The sequence below is a fragment of the Carcharhinus amblyrhynchos genome, chromosome 15 (assembly GCF_965287045.1).
Source record: "Carcharhinus amblyrhynchos chromosome 15, sCarAmb.v2.hapA, whole genome shotgun sequence".
Classification (NCBI taxonomy): Eukaryota; Metazoa; Chordata; class Chondrichthyes; order Carcharhiniformes; family Carcharhinidae; genus Carcharhinus; species Carcharhinus amblyrhynchos.
Window position 1 is genome coordinate 15,543,628 of NC_137338.1, and position 24,689 is coordinate 15,568,316.

At 39.9% G+C, this 24,689-nt stretch overlaps 1 protein-coding gene across 3 annotated transcripts in view; it reads right to left on the reverse strand.

Moving 5' to 3' along the window:
• The window catches only part of LOC145353092 (POU domain, class 2, transcription factor 1-like), a 207,664-nt gene that overhangs the window by 83,323 nt on the left and 99,652 nt on the right, over positions 1-24,689 (reverse strand). The window contains exons 2-4 of one of the 3 annotated variants that reach the window (XM_080203451.1): positions 24,441-24,506; positions 13,827-13,927; positions 11,970-12,008 (exon numbers count right to left, since the gene is read on the reverse strand). In XM_080203451.1, coding sequence (XP_080059577.1) covers positions 11,970-12,008; positions 13,827-13,927; positions 24,441-24,506 — 206 coding nt within the window. The remainder of the gene's footprint in view (positions 1-11,969; positions 12,009-13,826; positions 13,928-24,440; positions 24,507-24,689) is intronic. The other 2 variants (XM_080203452.1, XM_080203453.1) reach the window with 2 other exon arrangements.

The window sequence follows — 24,689 nt, forward strand, 5'->3', positions numbered from 1 at the left end:
ACCTGCCACTAAAGCTGCTGTAGTGAACAGATCTCTACCTCGCAAAGTCTGAAGGCCAACCTTCAGACACCTCCCGCTACCTGCCCTTGGACAATGATGCCTCCACTGCACACAAAACATAAAACCATTACTTTCCATATCATTACAGGAGTACAGTGTACAGTTTTGGTTTCCTTATTTGAAAAGCAACATAACCACATTAGAAATTGTTCAGAGAAGATCCACTTGGTTTATTCCTGGGATAAAGAGATTATTTTTATGTTTTTATGAAGTCTGAACAGCTTGGGCCTATACCCACTGGAGTTTAGAAGAACACAAGGTGATCTTATTGAGATAAAAGATCTTGAGGGGACTTAATAGGGTGGATGACCAGGGAATATTTCCTCTTGTGTGAGAGATCAGAACTAGGGGGACACAGTTTAAGAATAAGACCTCTTTAAGACAGAGATGAGGAGAAATGTTTTCTCTCAAAGGGTCACTAGTTATGGTCATTACTCCCCTAAAATGCAAGGGAGGCAGCTTATTCAAGGCTGAGTTTGATAGATTTTTGATCAACAAAGGAGTCAAGAGTTACTGAAGACCAGCCAGGAAAGTGTAGTTGAGAACATAACCAATGAACCATAATCTTACTGAATGATGCAGCAGGCTCAAACAGCCAAATGGCCAACCCATGTTTCTAATTCCTGTTCCGTGAGAATGTCCCCAGTGGCCTCCAACCATGCACAGCCTTGTTCAATCTCATTCCCAAGATCTGCAAACATTGTTATAGACCGACCATTTCATCCTGCACTTGCCCCAAGTAATTTATTCTTAACGCAACTGTTTTGCTCCCCTCGTCCAGACTCTTCCAACACCACTTCTGCAGTTTCCTCGCCCTAACTGCCCGCTTTTCAACATGAATATCCATTTTCTGTATCACCATTCCCATCAAGATTGCTTGCAAGCCCTCTGCTTCTTTATGAAGCAAATGTTTAAATAGTCTCCATCTACCTACACTCTTCTCTTCAAATAACACCAAATAAAAATGATTTTATTATTATCTGGTGGAATGAAAATTGGCTGTCACACTCCTACATTATAACAGTGACTACACTTCAAAATTACTTCAATGACTGTAAACCCTTTGCAGTGTACTGATGTTACACTAGATGAATGTCAATCTTTTTTTCTCTGCCTGGCTTACATTGAACAACTCCTCCTTTACTCCACTCACTTCCTCCAAATAAAAGATGTTAGCATGAAATCAAATCAAACCTAGTTATTTCTGCCATTTCATGGGACTTCATGAGCAGACGCAGCACGGTTTCATTAAAGGGAAGTCGTGTCTGACAAATTTACTGGAGTTCTATGAGGATATGTCTAGGGCGGTGGATAGAGGAGAGCCGGTGGATGTGGTCTTTCTAGATTTTCAGAAGGCGTTTGACAAAGTACCTCACAAGAGGTTATTGCAGAAGGTCGAGGGACATGGAGTTGGGGGTAGGGTGTTAGCGTGGATAGAGGATTGGTTGTCAAATAGGAGGCAGAGAGTGGGGGTCAACGGGTGCTATTCGGATTAGCGGATGGTGACTAGTGGAGTGCCCCAGGGGTCGGTGCTGGGGCCTCAGCTTTTTACCATTTATATAGATGATCTGGAGGAGGGAACCGAGTGTAGGGTGTCGAAATTTGCTGATGACACCAAGATTGGGGGAACGGCAAATTGTGCGGAGGGTGTGGAGAGTCTGCAGAAGGATCTAGATAGGCTGGGCGAATGGGCCAGGAAATGGCAAATGGAATTTAATGTTGGCAAGTGTGAGGTGGTCCACTTTGGTAGGAAGAATGGTAGGAAGGACTATTACTTACAGGGCGAAAAACTGCAGCAGGCGACGGTGCAGAGGGACCTCGGGGTCCTTGTGTATGAGTCGCAAAAACCCAGCTTGCAGGTGGTCAGGAAGGCGAATGGGATGCTGGCCTTCATAGCGAGGGGGATTGAATATAAAAGTAGGGAGGTCTTGCTGAAGCTGTATAGGGCATTGGTGAGGCCGCAGCTGGAGTACTGTGTGCAGTTTTGGGCGCCGCACCTGCGCAAAGATATTTTGGCCTTGGAGGGAGTGCAGAGGAGGTTTACTAGGCTGATACCGGAGTTGAGGGGGTTGAGCTGTGAGGAGAGGCTGAATAAACTGGGCTTGTACTCGTTAGAGTTTAGAAGAATGAGGGGAGATCTCACTGAGACGTATAAGATGATGAATGGGATGGATGGGATAGAGGTGGAGAGACTCTTCCCGCTCAAAAAAGACAGTAGGACTAGGGGGCACAGCCTCAAGATAAAAGGGGGGCGGTTTAGAACGGAGTTGAGGAGGAACTTCTTCACTCAAAGGGTGGTGAATCTCTGGAATTCTCTGCCCGTTGAAGTGGTGGAGGCTGCCTCGCTAAATATTTTTAAGACGCGGGTTGATGGGCTTTTGATAAGAGAGGGGATTAAGGGTTATGGGGAGAAAGCGGGAGAGTGGAGCTGAGCAGCGACGGATCAGCCATGATCTTATTGAATGGCGGGGCAGGCTCGAAGGGCTAGATGGCCTACTCCTGCTCCTATTTCTTATGTTCTTATAAGCGAAACACTGTTTGTGCCAATCCTACTCAGGTCCCCTTACTCACCTCTTGCTTAACAGCACTGGTTGGTCTGTAAACATGATCATGCTTAAAATTTTACTGCTCCATCCCAATATGAACACTTTCCTACATTCTTCCAATGAAGCTCAAGGAACAGCACCACATCTTTTGCGTTATAATCTTCAAGACTCACTAAATTCAATCATTTCAGATCATAACCAGAGTAGTCTTTTTTCAGACAGTAATGATGGCAATGGTTCTGTAGAATGCAGTGGGTCAAACTGTCTGACTGTACTCTCTCCCAGGCCTACTCCCTTCTAGCTCTCTCCATTCTCGCCCTGCTCTCTCCCTGACTCACACCTTCATGCCTCTCTCTTATCTCATTATGCTCTCTCCCAACTAGTTTTTAAGTCTCTCTCAGGTCTCACTGTGTTCAGTTCCAGCCTGCTCCTTCACATCTCTCTCAAGTCTCACTGTACTCCATCCTAAGCCCACTCCTTTATACTTCTCTCCAGTCTCACTGAGTTCCCATGAGTGCATGCCTGCATAGCTCTCTCCAGTCTTGTCTCGCTCTGCTCTCTGCCAGACCCACTTCTTTATAGCTCTCTCCAAACTTGCATAGTTCTTATACTGCTTACAGCATTCTGATTATATGGAACAAATTCAGTTTGTACAAAGTTAAAGCTTCAAAGCCTCAAAGTGACTATTATTCATTTTACATCCATGATGGATCAAAAATTATCAGCAAAAATAAAGAAATGGAGGCCTAGTTTTTTGTGACTGGAGGTACATTTACCAATGGCTTGGCAGTATAATAACACATCTATTTTCAGTAATAAACCATCCTGAAATAAAATTCTGTAATGACATGAGGTTTCATTTGGGTAAATATCCACTGAACTGGTCAAAATGTGAAGGAGAATAAGTTCAATCATTCGAAGCATTGGTGCCATTTCTGCACACCAACTCAATATTAAACATCTCCATTTTTTACAAGTCTTGTAGCTAACCCAAGGGACATCATTTGTCATCTACTATGCAAAAAGTTCATCTGTATATTTTGTTCTAATAACCATGTCATTTTGCAAAGTGTACAACTCCAAAAGGAACTACATCCAGGTAGTATTTACAATTTATTATATTTGTGATAAAATAAACTGCCAACTACATGCAGAAATGTAACAATAAAAAGTAGGCTAATTCAAATTTTATTGAATTTTGTGTGTTTCTCATATCTGTTAAGGGTCATTGCACTGGCCCCAATTCATAAGGTGATGTGTTTGGAGACTCCTAAGTCTCTCTGGATTTGATTTTTTTTACAAGAAACAAGGGAGCCTGCATTAAAGAAACAAGGAGGGCTTGTGCAGTGTTTTCAGGATCTCATATAAATTATGATGCTATTTTCATCTAAAGGGATTTGTTTTTAAAAAGATAAACATATAATCTAGACATTCGAATAGTAAATTGTCCCAAAGCATACACACAAATGTTATCAAACAAAATGTGACAAATACGGAGATATTAGAGCAGATAATCAAAAGCTTAGGAAAGAGTTGGTTTTAAGGAGTGTCTTAAAGGAGAAAAACAAGGTAGAAAGATAGAGAGTTAAGGGGGATAACTCCAGAGCTTAGGGTCAAGGCTGTTGAAGACACAGTGACAGAAATAGAGTGATTAAAATTAGGGATTTGCAAGAGACAAGAATTGTAGCAGCAAAGATGTCTCAGAAGATTGTATTTTCAACTAGTGCAAGAACAAATTGCACAACTTACACCTGCAATATGGGTGAATACAAGGGAACTTTTAAACACACTGACAACATTCAATGGTTGAACCACCACTACCATCATAGGCAAAAATGTGATGCAGTATCACTTACAGTATTCTTTCTTTTCATAAGGACAGCATAATAACACTAAAAAGATATTAAAAACTATTTGGGAAAATAAGTGATGGGATTTGGGAAACTTAACAAATAAATACTGAACCCATTGAACCGGATTACACTAGAGTCATAAAGTCACCAAGTCCGACAACCTTTCACACAACTTGGGTTAGATTGGAACAAATTAAAAGCAATGGCCAATAATTAGACAAATGCTGCTGTACAGTGCACTTCTGGTGTATTTTTTAAGATATCCATGGTCAATACCTGGACAGCTAAGATATTACAGCAGAAATCATTCACTGCACTCAATTCCTGGCAAAGCATCAAATTTAATGGCAGCCTAAACACATGCTAAAAGGTCACAAAGCAAGTATTACAAAGTTAGCTGCTTGCTCCATGTATCAGTAAGTCTGATTCTTTCTATGGGAGAAATTAAGCTCTTTTCTGTGCTCAAGGCTTGGCATGTTTTCTGTTCAGAGCTAGCCAGTGATTTGTCTGCTATTTCAAGCAACCATTGAGCAGATTGGGGGAGCGAACATTCGATAAGTAAAGTCCTGATTTTAAGATGTATGAGGCACAAATCAAGGATGTGATAAATGGTCTTTACTTGCCAAGATGATTGCAACTCCAACAATACTCAAGAAACTCAGCACCTTAAACGTGAACTACAGCTGCAGTATATACTAGATGCACTGTAGCTTCAAGACCGCACCTTCCAGATCAATGACTGTATCACCTGGAATAGCAAGGATGCAAGTACACGGGAAACAAATGTCAGTTCCCTTTTAAGTCACTCCATTTGACTTAGAAACAAATCAAATTCTGCAACTTGCTCCCTAACAGTATTCAGGTATATATTTTTAAAAAATGAACTCTGGAGTAGGAGTAGGCGGTTCAGCCCCTTGAAAGGATCATGGCCAATCTTGTTGCAGTCTCAAATAAACATTCCTGTCTGCCCCCCATAATCCTTAACTCCCACTTGTCGAATCAAAAGTCTAACAACCTTGAATAGACTCAGTCTCTTGAATAAATTCAATGACCCAACCTCCACTGCTTGCTGGGGAAAGGTAACAACCACAAGTCCCCTCAAGAGCATACATGTTACAATAAGATCATCTCGCTTTGTTCTTAATTGTAATAAGTATAGCCCAATCTGTTCAACCTTTCTTCATAAGATAAGCCCTTCAGCCCAGAAATTAGTCAAGTGAATCTTCTCTGAGCTGTTTCTAATGCAAATATATCAATCATGTGTACTGTAGCTACACCAAATAACTGCAGTAGTTTTAAAAAACTTCTCATGGTCAATCAAGGATGAGCAAAATGCTGGCCTTACTAGCGATGCAGAGAACTTATATTTTGGAAGGCAGAATGAGGAGAAACAAAATACAATCATATCATGCAATTTTAAAAGGACTGCATGAACAAAACCTGGGAGTTTACAATATATATCTTTTAAAGCAGCAGGACAAGTAGAGGTGGTTATAATGCACATGGGATCTGATCCTTGACTTCAAAAAAGGAGTCTAGAGAACAAAAGTAAGAGAATATGCTAAACCTGTATAAATTACTCATTAAGCCTCAGCTGGAATACTGTGATCAATTCTGAGTATCACGCTTGAGGAAGGATGTCAGAGGAGATTTACTAGATTGCTATGAGGGATGAAGGACTTCAGTTACATAGATACACTAGAGAAATTGGGATTGTTCTCTTTAGAGAGAGCAGACTCAAGTAGATTTAATGAAAATGTTCAAAATTATGAAGTGCTTGGTAACAGCAAATAAAACTAAACTATTTCCAATCTCAGCTGCATCAGTAACGAGAGGACATAAATTTAAGGTGGGATGAGCAAATGTTCTGGTTTAAACAAAGCAAGTTGCTGTGATCTGGTTGAAAGGATGGTGGAAGCAGATGAATTAGTAACTAACAAAAGGAAATGCCCAAAAACTAAAAAAGGAAATGCCTAAAAAGTAACTAAAAAAGGAAATGCCCAAAAAGGAAAAAATTACAGGACTATGATATAGGGAAGTGAGGCTAAGTGGATCGTTCTTGCAAAGGAACAATGCAGAATGGTTGGACCAAATGGCCTCCTTCTGTGCTTTAAAGTTCATGATAATGTACAATGACGCTCATCAATACCATGAAAATGACACCAGAGCAGGGAGCTACATTTAATGTTTAGGAGGGCAAATGAACAATTTGTACTTTTTGTAGCATCTTCAACGTAATAAAATGTCTCAAGGTGCTTCACAGCAACGTATCAACCCACATACAGATATATTCTGGTATTATAGCTTGGTAAAAGTGATAGACTTAAGGAGTGTCTTAGAGGAGGAGACAGGTAGAAAAATGGAGAGGTTATGGGAAGGAATTCCACAGCTTTGGGGCTTGGCAGCTGAAGGTACAGCCACCAATGGTGGAGCTATTAAAATCAGGGATGTACTACCTGACATTTATTTGCTCATTCAAGTTTATTAATGTCCTCCTGTAATTTGCTGCAGTCCTCCTCAGTATTGACCATCATCCCTCCAACTTTGCGTCATCTGCAAATTTAAAAATTATATTTTTGATTCCAAAGTCCAAAGACCAAATTGTTAATGTAAATTGTGAACAGCAGCAGTTCCAGCAGCGATTCTTATAGAACACTACTTTCCACCTACTGGCACTCAAAATAACTACCCCTTATTCCCACTCTCTGTTTTCTGCCTTGAAGCCTGCTAGCAGTCCATTCTGCCATTTGCCTCTTGGCTCCTCATTCTCTGACCTTATTTATTAGTCTATTATGGGGCACCTGATCAAAGGCTTTTTTTTTACCAATAATACCCTCTCTGCCACCTCCTAAAAAGAACTCAATAATTTAAGCAATACTTTCCCTTTTGAAATGTATGCTGACTACTCATTATTATATTTCTAATTCCTAGATGTTTTTCTATTCTTCCCAATAGTATTTCTTATTTGTTCAGAGGACGTAGGTATCACTGGCCAGGCCAGCATTTATTGCCCATCCCTAATTTCCCTTGAATTGAGCGTATTTCACACAGCATTTAAGAATCAACTATATCACTCTAGGTACAGAGTCACATGTAGGCCAGACCAGGTACAAGAAGCAGGATATTACTGAACCAAATAGGGTTTTTTTTTGCAACGATCAGCAATGGTTTCATAGTCATCTTTTAAATCCAGATTTTTACTGAATTTACATTTCTCCATCTGCCATGATGGGATTGGAACCCCAGAGCATGACCCCGAGTCTCTGGATTACTATTTCAGCGACAGTACTACTATGCCACCACCCCCCTGTAATTACCTGCAACATTAAGCTAATGGCTTATAATTGCTGGGCACAGGAACAATGTTGATATCTTACTGGATTTAACATGTTTCCTTCAGGACTTACTATATTAATTGCAGGAGACAATGGTGTTTCGCAAGAGAAAAAAGAGAAACTGCGCTTGAGACATTTCTATCATTAGGGACTAGGATTTAGAAATTCCACTGTAGTCATAGGAGTTGATAATGCCAAGTGGCAAACAGATCATAAAAGGAAAAGAGCACAAATAGGCCACACAACCCACTTAAGCCTGCTCCACCATTTCCCCAAATCCCTCAGTGCCCAAAGTTATATCGATCTGTTTTGAACTTAATCATTGTCTTAAGCATGCACAACGCTCTGGGAAGAAGAATTTTAAAATATTCACAATGGAATAAAAATGAGCCATCAAAAAGCAACAAACTGAGGGTGTATGGATATCAGATCAACATAGAATATCCCATAATTGTTAGATAACATTGTCACCTAAAGGTCAGATAGGACCATCAACATTTACAGTCAAGACTCCCTGGTCATCATTTTGCATAAAGTTAGCAAGATATATTAACAGATGTGCAGCCATCTTTCTTAGATGATTGAAAGAATATTTCCTTAATATTACTTAGCTTGGTGAATGCATGATGATCCAAGTAACTAAATTTAGTTATTTTACTTTAAGATAAATTCCAGCATATTTCATACATTGGTTCTGGAAAATGGAACACTGCAATAGCAATTTTTCAGCTGAATACAGAATTTTTACTATGGAGGCCAGTCAGCCCATAGTGTCTACTCTCCAGTTCTCCAAATAAGTAATTTACCAAATACTATTTTGCCACCTTCTGTCTCCCTGTAACCCTGCACATTCTTCCTTTTCAGATCAACCTGATTCCCTCGAATGCCTCAACTGAACCCCCCCTCTGCTAAAATCTCAGGTAGTGCATTCCATACTTCAACCACTCATTACATGAAAATATTTTTCCTGATGTCACTTTTGCCAATTACTTTAATTCTGTACCATCTCATTCTCAAAACTTTCAGATATGGGAACAGTTTCTCCCCATCTTCTCTGCCCTCATCCGTAATGATTTTGAATACATCTATCAAATTTTCTCTCCATCTTCTCTTCTAATCTCAGTTCAGAGTTTGGCCGAAAGCACATTTTAATTATTTCATCAGTTGAACTTCTCCTAGCATAATTTCAATGATCTTCAAAGAAGAAATCAACTACAAAACATTTATTCATCTAGTTACTTCCACTACTGAAGTTGAAATCTGACTGATGGGCAGAAAGCATCTTAATGAAACTGCTGATAATGAACAGTAATCCTGGAATAGTTAAGAAAATAGCACCAAAGCAGTCTTTAATAAAATTCTTCACTGGTGACTTGGGAATAGGAGGTTTATTTGACAAGAGCTCATTTTTTTCCCTCTTTCCCTCAAAGAAAGGACAATGTGCTATTGGGGCTTGAAATATATTGAGTTAACCTGATCCAAAGCTTGGCCAAAGAATCAAGTTTTAAAGATGGACTTAAAGGATAGAAAGGTGCAGGGAGACAATGAGGGTACTTTTGGTCTTAGGAGATAATTAGTTGAAGTCACAATAGCCAACAATGTTTAAAGTTTATTTATTAGTGTCACAAGTAGGCTTACATTAACACTACAATGAAGTTACTGTGAAAGTTCCCTAGTTGTCACAATCCAGCACCTGTTCAGCTACACTGAGGGAGAATGCCAATGCACCTAACCAGCATTTCTTTCGGACTGTGGAAAGAAACCAGAGCACCCAGAGGAAACCCATGCAGACACAGGAAAAATGTGCCAACTCCATGCAGACAGCCACGCAAAGCAAGAATCGAACCCGGGTCCCTGGTGCTCTGAGGCAGCAGTGCTAACCATTGTGCCACTGCGCCGCCCATGGGATAGAGAATGAGTTATGCACAGGATTTAAAGTTGGATGAATCAAAAGATAGCGAGGGTTGCCGTCATGGAGGGATCTGAACACTAGTTTGAGGATTTTAAAATTGAAATGTTGGTAGACTAGGAGCTATATAGGCTAAGAGGAGTATGTGTTGGGATTTTGGCAACAGCAGTTTGAATGAGCTCAAGTTATGAAGGGTGTCAAATAGAAGGCCAGCCAGGACAGCATTAGAACAGTTTAGGTTCAGCAGTAGATGAGCGGAAGCAGGAATGTTATGGGAGATGGAAGTAGGCAGTCTTAGGTCATGATGGAAAATAGGTTTGGAAGCTTACCTCAGGGTCAAATAGGATGCAGATTGTGAATAGAATGTATCAGCCTGTGATAGTGATCAGGGAGGCCGACGGAAATAGTGGCAATCATGGAATTGTTGAAGGAGGACTTTCCTTTTCAGCTGTATATTTCTGGTTAGTCCAACTGAGTTTAGTATTCTGCATCACTGTTTAATCCAGGAACCCGGGTTCGATTCACAGCTTGGGTCACTGTCTGTGAAGAGTCTGCACACTCTCCCAGTTTCTGCATGGGTTTCCTCCTAGTACTCTGGTTTCCTCCCACAGTCTGAAAAATGTGCTAGTTAGGTACACTGGCTATGCTAAATTCTCCCTTGGTGTACTCAAACAGGCGTTGGGGCATGGTGACAAGGGGATTTTTATAGTAACTTCATTGTTAACGTAAGCCAACTTGTGACAATAAAACATAAACCATAAAAATATACCATACTCATCCATTTAAATCTGGGGAATTTGCTCATTTATAGATTTTATCAATTCAAGCCATATTTCTATGCATTGATAGGTGAAAATACTTAAATCACATTTTATGCAAAATATTTAATGTATTGTCTCCTGAAGCAGACAACTGCAGCAGTTATTAGCCTTGCAATAAAATGGCATGTCATGGCCACAGCTGTGGTCACAAAATGACGAAACAAAGAATGGGGGGCAGTTTAGAACGGAGTTGAGGAGGAACTTCTTCACTCAAAGGGTGGCGAATCTCTGGAATTCTCTGCCCGTTGTAGTGGGTAGAGGCTACCTTGCTAAATATATTTAAGACACGAGGAGATAGGTTTTTGGCAGGCAAGGGAATTAAGGGTTATGGGGAGAAAGCGGGAAAGTGGGACTAATCCACTTCAGATCAGCCATGATCTTACTGAATGGTGGGGCAGGCTCGAAGGGCTAGATGGCCTACTCCTGCTCCTACTTCTTATGTCTTTATGTTCTTATGAACACATATTTGGTTGTCTTTTAGGAAAAATGCCAAGTAATAATAATGTACTTTCTCTTGGAGAACAGCAAAAGATAACTCATCTATTTGAGCATCTGACATTTGGAGACTTGGGAACAGCCCATTTGATTGACTTGCGTCAACAGAGGAACTGGAGAGGGATAGTTGGGGTGGAATCTAAACAAGATACTAACTGCTGTAATCCACAATTAAAAGGCACTGACCCATCACTAAGGTGTCCACTAAAGCTCTCGATTTGATATAAAATAGATAAGCCAGTTTTCACCTGAATAGTACCAATGAAAACATTCAACTAGACATTGGTAGTCATGGACAGTGACATTTGGATCTTGTACAGCTAGAACAAATGCAACCTAAAAGAGATTGACTTGAAAACACAGAATCTAACCACTTGACAACAAACTTCATGAAATTCTCTTGACTTGCACAAAAATAATCAGTTAGCCTCCGTATAAGGCTTCATTCAAGACTAATGATAGTTCAGTTATATAAAAAAACTAACAGTGCTAGAAGATTACCAAATAGGAATGGGTTACATAATCAGCTAATGAATCTTGCGATCAGTCTGAAACTTGAACACAGTATATGCAAGAAAGCTTTCAGCAAAATCATGCTTAAGTTTGTTACGCAAAATCGTATTAACACATTTATAAACAGGAGTATTCCCTCCCCATGCTCCTCCCTGGAGAGTCAATCTTCATTGCTAATTTTTGGGTTTAAAGGTGCACTGGCATGATCGATACACTGGATGCAATATTTGTTCTGAATTGCCTTTTAGTTGCCAGGAGACGTTAGGGAGTTCAGCATCAAGAACATTCAAAGCATAATATTTTTTATTAAGGATTTAAATACAAGTTTCCAGCAGTAAAAGAAATTGTAAATTGAGATGCCTCGCAAGCCTGAACAAGCAATAGTGCACATGGCCGCAATAATAACCTCAATAAATATTATAGGTGTGAAAACTCACATATAAGCATCTGTTCGTCACATCTGACATGTAGTTAACCTGAAGTGACAAGAAAATGACAGTACAGTATATATGTGTACATGAAAAAACATTTTGCTAAGATGACAAGATGGAAGGAGCTGACAAAAAAGGTGATAGCTACAAATAGATGGGCCCTTGAAAATTGGAAATAAAACAAAATAAGCAATAGGGAAGTGACAAACAAGCAAATGGTGTGCAAGTTACAAGGAATGTTTTCATCAATGCAAGCCATGTAGCATGCACAGGCTGCAGCAAATAAAAAAAAATCCCATGTAAATGGTCCTTCACCTTTACATCTGCTATTCTCAACTAAGACTGCAATTTCCACAATCACTAGGATAATGAGATTTTTTTAATGCTAAAATGGAAAAAGGTTTTATTTCCTCAATTGCACTAGGAATGTTTGTGTCAGAGATATTTGGAGATCATTAAAGTCTAATACTGAGTCTGATTAATGGACAACCACAAGATGTTACAAACATGAACTTCTTAAAACTGCTCCTCAAAGAAAACAAGACCTCTACATGCATTATGTCAGAAGAAAACTTTCTATCAAGCTAAAGTAAGCCTTTATTTGAATCAGAAGTACAATTTATAAACCAACTATTAGAAAGAGCATACATAAAGGTGGTGCAATGTACTTCTGAAGTGATCCATTCTGGATAAATTGTGCGATTTGCACCCAAAACATGAATTCCAGCGCACAAAAGGCATGTATGCACAAAGAAATTTATAACAATATGTAGCTACACAACAAATCACTTCATGTAAAATAGCCAAAAGTTCATGCCACTTCATGTTGCATCAATAAATAATCTCAAGTGTTTTCCAATACAACTTGCTTATTTCATCAGGCAACTGTAACTAATGACGTACTACGTACAGCAGTGCCCAGGGAACACCAACCATTCAACACCATGTGATTCCTGTCGCACATTTGATAATATGCTGTTATACTCAAGAAACTGATATATCAGTGTGCAAAAGTTCAAATACTAACCTGGAATAAAGGTGGTATACCAGATCCGAGATCGCTGGGACTTTTTCTTTTCAAAAATATTGTAACCCCAACTAAAACACCACCCAAGGCTCACCCGACTGCTTTGAAAAAATAGCTTGGCCTGAAGTTTTCGCCAGGACAAAAAAAATATTAAAACTGAATCAAGAACGTTCCAGAACTGCACAGATTTTGCCAAGATGAAGTTACGCCTAGGTTTCCATGTTAACTCACGAGCACCACCTTATATCCAAAATCTACTTAACATCCATGTAATCACGCACTGTAAATAAACTAATTAATTTCTAACTGCAATGAGGCTTCAAAATGTCAGGCTGGAATTGCCAGGACATGAGGCTTAGTTCAATTTTTAAAAAATAATTCATAACTTTTGCAGTTGCAAGGAAGACCTGTAGCTCAACTGACTGTCAGGTCAAGTGACTAATGTTGGATTCATGTGATCAGAGGTATCTGTGCACCTGGGAATTTAGACACAATGTGTTGAACTCCGCTGAATGTGTGCAATTGGCAGAAAATCAACCCTATGAACTGGAAATGTGGTCAGTTTTATCGACTAGCTGAGATCAAGAGAATGCTGGATTAGTATAAAAGATTGCGGATACTTGAGTATAAAGTAACGACAGATGCAAATCACTTAATCTTAAGTCTTTTACATTATATGATTTGATTCTGTCCAGGTTACGTTGTTATGTGGAAGCAATGCAGGAACTCCAGGCCCTCTTGCTCTGCGGTCTCACTGTAATCCAGTTTTCTTAAATAAAAGAAGGTAATATGAATTGCAACACAAATGATTTTTTTCTAGTTGTAACATGTTATACCTGGTGCAGCTGTCCCAATAAGGCCTGAGCCTGTGCTGTTGTGAGTGGGCCTCCTGTTGGGATGGGCTGCCGCTGGAAATCCAGTCCATTTGTTTGGGCACCTGGAGGAGGAAGACCAAAACACAAAGAGAAAAAATATTAACAGGAAGGGGCAGAATAAGTGGTTTCCAAAGTAACTGTGAGCTATTATCTAACACAAGTAACATTTTTCTTTCTAGTTAGGAACTGGCCATGATTTTTGTCATAAAAATACAGTGCTGTTTCAATCTAAACTACCATGTTAACCACAATTACATGGCACAATCATTAACATCTCATCACACAATTACTCTCTGCTCCTTCTTGAAACTGCTGCTAACTATAAAGGGACTCTCATCTAATTTGATCTATATTGTGGAGATGCTGGCGTTGGACTCGGATAGGCACAGTGAGAAGTCTCACAACACCAGGTTAAAGTCCAATAGATTTATTTGGTAGTGCTACCAAATAAACCTGTTGGACTTTAACCTGATGTTGTGAGACTTGATCTATATTGAAATGACAGATTGCACAACTTTATAAATTGCCATAAAACAAAGCTGCTGCTAATAAAGCAAAAATGTGCTTCTGATGAAAGGTTATCCAAAGATGCTGCCTGACCTGCTGAGTTTTTCTATCATTTTCTGTTCTTCTTTCAAATTTCCAGCAATTGCAACATTAAACTTTTCTAAAGCTTTAGCTCTGTGGATGTCATAAGCAAAGCAAGCACAAAACTGTTAAAACAGTTAACTCATCATATTTTGGTGGTAAGTTAAGAACATAAGAACATAAGAACATAAGAAATAGGAGCAGGAGTAGGCCATCTGGCCCTTCGAGCCTGCCCCGCCATTCAATAAGATCATGGCTGATCTGTCGTGGCTCAGTTCCACTTTCCCGCCCTCTCCCCATAACCCTTAATCCCCTCTCTTATCAAAAACCCATCAACCCGCATCTTAAAAATATTTAGCGAGGCAGCCTCCACCACTTCAACAGGCAGAGAATTCCAGAGATTCACCACCCTTTGAGTGAAGAAGTTCCTCCTCAACTCCGTTCTGAACCGCCCCCCCTTTATCTTGAGGCTGTGCCCCCTAGTCCTACTGTCTTTTTTGAGCGGGAAGAGTCTTTCCACCTCTATCCTATCCATCCCATTCATCATCTTATACGTCTCAATGAGATCTCCCCTCATTCTTCTAAACTCTAACGAGTACAAGCCTAGTTTATTCAGCCTCTCCTCATAGCTCAACCCCCTCAACTCCGGTATCAGCCTAGTAAACCTCCTCTGCACTCCCTCCAGGGCCAAAATATCCTTGCGCAGGTGCGGCGCCCAAAACTGCACACAGTACTCCAGCTGCGGCCTCACCAATGCCCTATACAGCTGCAGCAAAATGTTTTTTTCATGCATTTTCGATTCCACTGTCCTTCTTAGTGTTTATGCTATCCCATTCAGTTTCTTTCTTTTAACTTTACGTTTTATGCACCAATCCCAGATCATGAGGTAGGCAAGCACTTAAACATCTATCAACAAACATTTTAACATAACAGGATATAAACTGGGATGTTGCTGGGACAAATCCATATCCCATCACTCCAGGGCATGATACACTGGAACAGATGTACCATTTCACTACCCTGTCATTTGTATACTTGCGCAGTAATAGTCCTTCAACTATAAAGTCAAGGTTCACAATCATCCTCAACATCGGTACCCCACAAGGCTGTGTTCTCAGCCCCCTACTATATTCCTTATACACCTATAACTGCGTGGTCAAATTCCCCTCCAACGTGATTTTCAAGTTTGCCGATGACACCACTGTAGTGGGTCGGATCTCAAACAATAATGAGACAGTGTGCAGGAATGAGATAGAGGATCTGGTGAATTGGTGCAGCAACAATAATCTCTCCCTCAATGTCAACAAAACGAAGGAGATGATCATCGACTTCAGGAAGCGTAAAGGAGAACATGCCCTTGTCTACATCAACGGGGATAAAGTAGAAAGGGTCGAGGGCTTCAAGTTTTTAGGTGTCCAGATCACCAACAACCTGTCCTGATCCCCCCATGATGACACTGTATAGTTAAGAAAGACAGCCAACGCCTCTAGTTTCTTAGAAGACTAGGGAAATTTGACACGTCAGCTATGACTCTCACCAACTTTTACAGATGCACCATAGAAAACATTATTTCTCATTGTATCACAGCTTGGTATGGCTCCTGCTCTGCCAAAGATTGCAAGGAACTACAAAAGGGTCATGAATGTAGCCCAATCCATCATGCAAACCAGCCTCCCATTCACTGATTCTGTCTATACTTCCCACTGCCTCAGCAAAGCAGCCAGCATAATTAAGGACCCCACGCACCCTGGGCATTCTCTCTTCCACCTTCTTCCGTTGGGAAAAAGATACAAAAGTCTAAGATCACGGACCAAAAACAGGTTCTTCCCGGCTGCTGGTGGACTTTTGAATGGACCTACCTCGTATTAAGTTGATCTTTTTCTACACCCTACGACTGTAACATTACATTCTGCACTCTCTCGTTTCCTTCTCTACAAATGGTATGCTTTGTCCGTATAGCGCGCAAGAAGTAATACTTTTCACTGTATACTAATACATATGACAATAATAAATCAAATCAAGGTGTCAAAACACTTCATCAGTACGGGGCACTCAAGATTTTTTTAACGAGTTACAACAGAAGAACACATTCCTCATAGCCAGCTGAATTACTTTTTTTTATTTTTCTCCCCATCTCCTCAACCTCTTTGTGAGGGATAATATACAATTTTCCTCTGCCTTATTTTTTTCCTTCATCTTGTCCACAAAAGCATGTAAATCTGAACAGAATTTTCCCTACAAGTTAAAATATTTGTCAGAATTTTCTGCTGGCCTGGTCTGTGAAAAGGCCCAATGAAATTGGATCAGAGTTCATCATGATGCCATTAGTAAAAAGGCTAATGTTTTCACTATGAGCTGAAAGACCACAGACAAACAGACAGTGAGATAAAATCATTCAGAAGATGCATGTGAGGAGAACTGCACAAAAGCAAATGTAAGAGTGCACTCACTACAGCACATGAAAAACAGAACAAAACAGAGGATGAAAGAATGTATAATAGCATGGGATTGTGCACAGAGTGAAAAAGTGCGCGAAAAGATAAGTGAATGAATGGAAAGGAAGCAAGTACTGTTTACAAGAACCAAAGACAAGCTACCAAATAAACATGAGAAATGGAGAATAACACAGTGTTCTAAAAATTAAGTGTGAGAAATATGACAAGGACGAGGGAAAGTATAAAAACACAAGCATAAGGACAAGGAAATGACAAAAGTTTGCATATGAGAAACTAAGAGTCAAGGGAAAGAGCATGGAAGAACATAAAAAATAAATTTATATAGCATGTCAGGATGCTTTTTAAAAGCGCAGTTACTGCCACAATATAAGAAAGGCACAAGTGCTAACACAGATGAAAGAGTAGATGTACGAATGAATGTAGGAAACAGAAAAGGAAAGTGAAAAGGCAAAAGGGAAAGGCCAAGAAAAAACAGGGAAAGTGAACGAACAGAAAGAGACTGAACAAACACAACAGAACAATGCAAGGGAAAAGAAAAAGCATGCAACAACATACTTGAAAGACAACTTGATATGAGAAAATAAGGCATGCATGCACAGTGAACCAGAGAGTAAGAGTGAGATTGAATGACGATGAACAGTATAAAAGAAAGACAGAACAAAGGCATAAGGAAAGAGGAAAAGACGAAAGCAAGCACTTGCTCAAGGAATGAACACAAATCAAAAATGGGAGCACGAGATATAGGTGAGGTCAATACAGATAGGGACAGTGCCAGAAGTGAGAAATGTTTAGTTTATTTGCTTAACCTACTTGAGCAGAAGGTGGGGCATTCACCTGAAAAAGGAGTTCTCAGAAACAATAATTCAGCACAAAACTAATAGTCACTTGGGGAAATGTGGATTAAGGAGAGCCAGCGTGTGTTTAAGGACAAATTGGGTTTCACTAACTTATTGGAGGTTTTTAAAGATAACAGCAAGAGTTGATGAGATTCCACTGATCTAGTGTACATGAACTTCCAAACGGCAGTTGATATTGTGCTGCATGAGATACTTGCGAGCGAAGTTGGAACTCATGAAATAAATGGCAGCAGCAATGTAGATACGAAATTGGTTGAGTGACAAGAACTAGAAGTGAACTGTTGTTTCTCGGATTGGAAGGAGGTTTCTAGGGGAGCTCTTTGGGTTGGTTTTAGGATCCCTAATTTTCATGATATATATTGAGTGCCAATAACACTTTGATGTAAAAGACACAATTTCAAAATTTGTAGCCAACACCAAAGCAGATCGACAGTGCAGTTAATAAAAGCTTCCCGGTTTTATAAATAGGAACTCAGAAATAAACCTGTATAAAATACTGGATCAGCCTCAACTTAATTATTGTATCCATTTCTGGGTGCAGAAAGATTCATAAGAATTGTTTCAGGGAGTAAGAACTTCAGATACATAGATAAAGTGGAGAAGCTGGTACTGTTCTCCTTGGAGGTTGAGAGGAGATTTGATAGAGGTATTCAAAATCATGAGGGGATTAGACCAAGTAGATAAAGATAAACTGTTCCCATTGAGAGAACGTGTGATGTGAAGATGCCAGCACTGGACCAGAATAGGCACAGTAAGAAGTCTCACAACACAAGGTTAAAGTCCAGATTTAATTGGAATCATGAGCTTACTACCTTGAGAGAAGGATCAAGAACCAAAGGGCACAGGTTTAAGATAATTGGCAAATGTAGTAATGGTGACATGAGGAAATCCTTTTTTATCACAGTGAATGGTTAAGATTTGCAATGGACTTCCCTGATTGTTTTGGAGCAGTTTTAATTACGTCATTCAAAAGGAAAATAGATCATTATCTGAAAAGGAACAATTTGCAGGGTTACAAAGAGAAGGCATAGGAGTGGCACTAGATGAGTTGCTCTTGCAGAAAACCAAAATGTACTTGGTGGGTTAAATAGCCTCCTTCACTGCTATAACCATTTTATGATTCCATGATAAAAATTTGGTTCAGTCTTTACTTGCTGCAGGAAGGAAAAGCATGAAGTCTTGCACAATGTTCAGTCAAATAAGTTGTTAATGCACAGGCTGCCTGACAATACTTCATTTATGCAAATTTTCTCTGGTTTATTAGGATTTCTCTTTAATCTTCAATGGATGCTATTTAAAAAAAAGGTTCTAGTTATGGCAGGACATGTACCAAATTGGGGTTAATGACTGAATAGACATTCTTCAAAGTCACACAGATTTTAAAATTTTACACACAGAAAATAAAGAAAATTGGAACCAATTAAAATTATGCTTTAGCACAATGTAATGAGAGATTTCTTAATCATTGGAGTAAAGGCATTTAAGTTAAGATCTTAACTTAGATTTGAATAGCTAGACTATGAACATTTGACCAGGGGAAAAAATGCACCATGATGCCCAAAATGTCAATTTTTCAACTGAAAGGAATTCACTTGAGTTTTGATGAATTGAACCATGCCCAATCTATGTATAGGATAATAAATGAATCAGCATGTTTACTTTTGTGTTACTGCACTGATCATTCTATGGTGGCACAGTGGTTAACTGCTTTCTCACAGCGCCAGGGACCCTGATTCGATTCCAGTCTCAAGTGAACGTCTGTATGGAGTTTGCACATTCTCCCTTTGGGTTTCGTCAAGTGTTCCAGTTTCCTCCCACAGTCCAAGGATGTGCAGTTAGGTGAACTGGCCGTGCTAAAGTGCCTTTTAAGTGAATTAGAAATGATTAAAGTGTGGGGTTACAATAACAGAGCAGATGGGATGGGCCTGGGCTAGATGCTCTTTCAGACAGCTGGTGTAGACTTGATGGGCTGAATGGCTTCCTTCTGCACTGCAAGAATGCTATGGTTAAAATCTTAAAAATAATTGTAATGTCCACAAACTTCCCAAAAGTATCCATCTCGACAGAATTAACATACATTAAAATCACTATATTTCAGGGTTAACATCCAGTAATTTAGTCATAAATTGAATAATTTGAAAACGAGAGCACTCAAATTCCTACGTTCAAACTTCTTTTGCTTCTCAATTCTTTGCAACCAATTACATTTCAGTGTTATCTAGTAGGTGGAGTTTACCTTCCTATTACTATGTGCTTATGTCATAAAAAACACATTCCTGATTAACAATTGAAGAGGAGTCCCAAAAGCACGCCTGTTTTTAGCTACTGTGAATGCACCACTTCTTTCAGCTGCTTGTTTCGATTCGCAATAGAAACAACTCCCTCTGTTACTTTGTGTTGACAGGAGCTATCACTCTGCAATGAAACAGCTGACCTTGAAAACTCAAAAGCTCATCCGCATACCCCTTTGATCCAATTATGGCACTGTCAGAAGCTCAAGAAAGGTGGGAGAAATGCAATCCCAATCATGATCAGACATCTCCACAATCCTAGCAGCCTCTGCTCCAGACAATGGAGTCGCCAACTTTGAAATCAGGAGAGTCTACAAACTGAATTGGTTGGCTGTGTCAATGAGCCACGTACATTTAAATGCAAACTGTAATAATATATAACAATGTGTATTAATACACGTGACAATAATAAATCAAATCAAAAAATCATTGAACACCAAAATTGCTCCTGATCCTAAACTAACATATGGGGATTGGGCCTGGGTGGGATTGTGGTTGGTGCAGACACGATGAATGAATGGCCTCCTTCTATAGGATTCTATGACTCTACTGTGAAAATCCCCAACTGAATCTAGTTTAGGTTCAGCTGGGGATTTTCACAGTAACTTCATTGCAGTATTAATGCAAGCCTACTTGTGACTAATAAATAAACTTTACTTTTTACTAATAATCCAGAGAACACCAATTTTCAATCACGCTGTGTAGCAGTTTGTGAATTTGAATTAAAAGCCAATATTAGAAGAAGTGACCACAAAGTAGCCTGATTGCTGTAAAAACCCAACTAGTCCATTGTTCTTTTGGGAAGAAGATGTCATCGTTACTTTGATGTGGAGATGCCGGCGTTGGACTGGATTAAGCACAGTAAGAAGTCTCACAACACCAGGTTAAAGTCCAACAGGTTTATTTGGCAGCACAAGCTTTCTGAGCACTACGCTACGACAACAGATGAATGAACATTGCTCGACAATCACAGGCAGGACTGTTCCCTTCCAGCCGGCAAACACTTTAGCAGTCACAGGGAACACTTTAGCAGCCTCTGATCTTCAGGTAAGCGTAATCCAAGGCGGCCTTCACGACACACCACTCAGAATTGCTGAGCAGAAACTTATAGCCAAGTTCCACACACGAGGGCGGCCTCAACCGAGATCTCGGGCTCATGTCACATTATCTGTAATCTTCATGACTTGACTGGGCTTGCAAAATCTCACTAACTGTCCTGGCTGGAGACAATACACATCTCTTTGACCTGTGCTTAACCTTCTCTCCACTCACACTGCCTGCACCTTTAAGACTTGATTACCTATAAAGACTCACATTCCAACCATTATCTGTAAATTGACATAGTGTCTCTATAGGCCCTGTTTGTGAACACAATTCCCACTCACCTGATGAAGGAGCAGTGGTCCGAAAGCTTGTGGTGTGTGCTACCAAATAAACCTGTCGGATTTTAACCTGGTGTTGTGAGACTTCTTATATCCTTACTTTGTCCAGCCTATACGTAACTCCAGTCCCACACTGATGTTGTTCACTCTCAGCTGCCCTGTAAAATGACCTAGGAGGACACGTAGTTGTGTCAAATTGTTACAAGTAAAGAGGGCTTTCGGTAGAGTGCACCCCTCTAACAAATTGCGTTAATACAATACTACTATACTGCTCTTCCTTAAGGTTGCCACATAGCTAATGCTCTAACTGCGAAGCTGAAAAAATAAATATTTATATTAACAGCTTCCAACTCACTGATGTGGTTTCTGGCCAATCCACATCCAACAACTTGCTGTGAATACTCTGCTCACATTTTGATAAATGTGACAAGCCACGACAAATTCTACCACAGCAGCAGAGGCAATTCACAATATACTAAAACAATCAACAACATGCTAAGTCAAACAGTGTACAATGTTCTGAAATAAAATTCATCCTAACTTCCAACGTTAACGTATCATTTAAGAAATTCCAGCACCGCAGCTTCACCAAAAACAAATTAGTTCTGGGATCATGCCTAGTACCAAAGTTCTGCTGAAATCCATCCATTAGTTTCTGAGGTATTGGCCAGAATTCTCTGGCCATTCCGCCAGTGGGATTCTCCAGTCTCACAGGCAGCACACTCCTGCCTGTGGATTTCCCGCCAGCGAGAGGTGACTTGCGGGACCAGAGAATCACGCTGCTAGCCAACAGTGGGCCACCTCACACCGGCAGACATGCAGCTGGGAGACCGGAGAATCTTGCACATATTGTTTACATACAGACAAAAAGTGCAGAGAACATTACCTCTATCCATCTTCAGTGGTGGAGGTAATAAAACACTGTAGGTTACATGGCAGTAACTTAGAATTTGAATATAACAAAGGCACACCCTGCTGAGTTGACTTGTGAGGTCCTTCTCGCTAACATCTTGAGACTGATGCTAAAGTTAGGAGAGCTGTCCACCAGAATTGTCAAGTAACAGTCTGGCATAGTCATACTAATAGAACATAACCACCAGCCAATAGCTTAGATGTTTCCATCACTACCCCTAGGTATATCCCATTACACCAGTGATAAGAAGTCCCAAAAAAAATGAAGGTAATGGAAATCACAAGGAAACTTTTCAAAGATAGTCATGAATACTGGAGGCCTACTGTCTTATCCCCAGGTCTTTACTGCAAGAGTGCTTCAGAATAGAATCACAGGCCCAAGCACTTTCAGCTGGCTCAATGATATTACTTTCAACATAAAATGTTCACTGATAATTTTAGCATCCAGTTCCATTCACAATTCCTCAATTAACGAGAAATCCATGTCCACATGAGAAGGACTCAGATGATATCTAGGCTTAGGCTGATATGGCACCGCAAAAGCAAAACAAGTGTTTACTAATGCCCAGTTCAAATGAGAGAGTTATTCAATCAGTTCACCAAGATTTTCATCATCGAATCTCCTAAAAATCAACATCCTGGAGGTCACCAGTGATTAGAAACTCAGCTGGTACAGCCACACAAATGCAATGAATACAGAGCAGGTCAAAGGTATTCTGCAACAGATATGCACCTGACTCCCCAAAGCCTCTCCATCATCTGCAAGTCATGTCAGTAATATGATGGGACGGGATGTTCTCTACTTGCCTACACATTGGCACTGAAGAAGTTTAACAATGTCCAGGATAAAGAAGCATGCTATTCGACCCACTCATTCCACAACCACCATGTCTCATCTTGGTTGCAGTATGACAATCCACAAGGTACACTTTTTTCAATTCACTTGTGGGACTTCGGTGTCACTGGTTTGCCAGTATTTATTCCCCATCCCTAGCTGCCATAGACTTTGTAGTGATTGATATAACTGAATGGCTTGCTAGGCCATTTCAAAGGGCAGTTGAATGAACCACACTGCTACGATTCTGGAGTCACTTGTAGGCCAGACCAGCTTGAGGTGGCAGAATTCCTTCCCTGAAGGACATTAGTGAACAAAATGGGTTTTTCCAACAATCGATAATGGCTTCATGGTCATGAGTAAATTCTAATTCCAGATACTTTTCATTGAATTCAATGCCATCATCCACCACGGCAGGATTCAAACCCAGGCACATTAGCTAAGTTTCTGAATCAACTGTTTAGCAATAATACCATGAAGCCATCGCAAATACCATAAATAGCTTAGGTTTCTTTGACAGTATCTCCCAAATCCAAACCTGCTACCACTTCAAAGAACAAGAACAGCAGATCCTCAGGATCACCAACATCTGCAAGTCACACACCATTCTGACTTGTACATGCACCATTCCGTGGCGATCTCTGGGTCAATACCCAGCAGAATTAAGGGAGTACCTTCATCATAGGGACTGCTTTAGATCAAGACGGCTTGGAAAACCTTTTCTCTAGTGATGACAAATTACCCATTCAATGCTTCTGCCATTTCCTTGTTTCACATTTTCAATTCCCCAATTTCAACCTCTAAGAGATGAGAGTTCACTTTAGTTATTCTTTTCCTTTTGCAGAAACTCTTACTCCCTGCTTTTGTATTTCTAGCTTCTTTCTCTCAAACTCATAATTTCTCTCTGTTATTTTGCTCTAATTTCTCTCCCTTTGTTATTTTTTCTGCCTACTACTAATATTCACAGTATTTGGCACGTCCTTTCAATTTAATACTCTCCTTAATTTCCTTAGAGTTAGCCACAGAAGATGTATGTATCTCATGGACTCTTTCTTTCTCAATAGAATGTAAAAGAAGTTGTCTGTGCTATATTTTTGTACTAAACTGGAACGTCACATTTATAGAGTCAACAATGCAAACTTCCAATTTAAAACCAAAGAAGTTAATTTTACATGACAGGAGGCATGCATTATATTCCAAGAACTCTGTGAAAATAATTCAAGACCAAAACAATTACAAGAATAGAGTTCCAACCTGTGCTCCCTTCACTGCCATCCAAGGAAGGCTTGATAGACTCTGACGGATTGCTCATTCTCGATTCTGTGTAAAACAGAAAAGAGGAGGGAGAAGATAAAAACAATTCAGGTCAGATACTCATAACATACTTTTCTTCTTTCCTCAGTTCCTATATCATTCAGGAAGAAGTCATTTAATTGGGATAATATATCAATATGATGTAGATTAAATGCCAACAAATAAACCATTCTACTGAGCACTAAATGT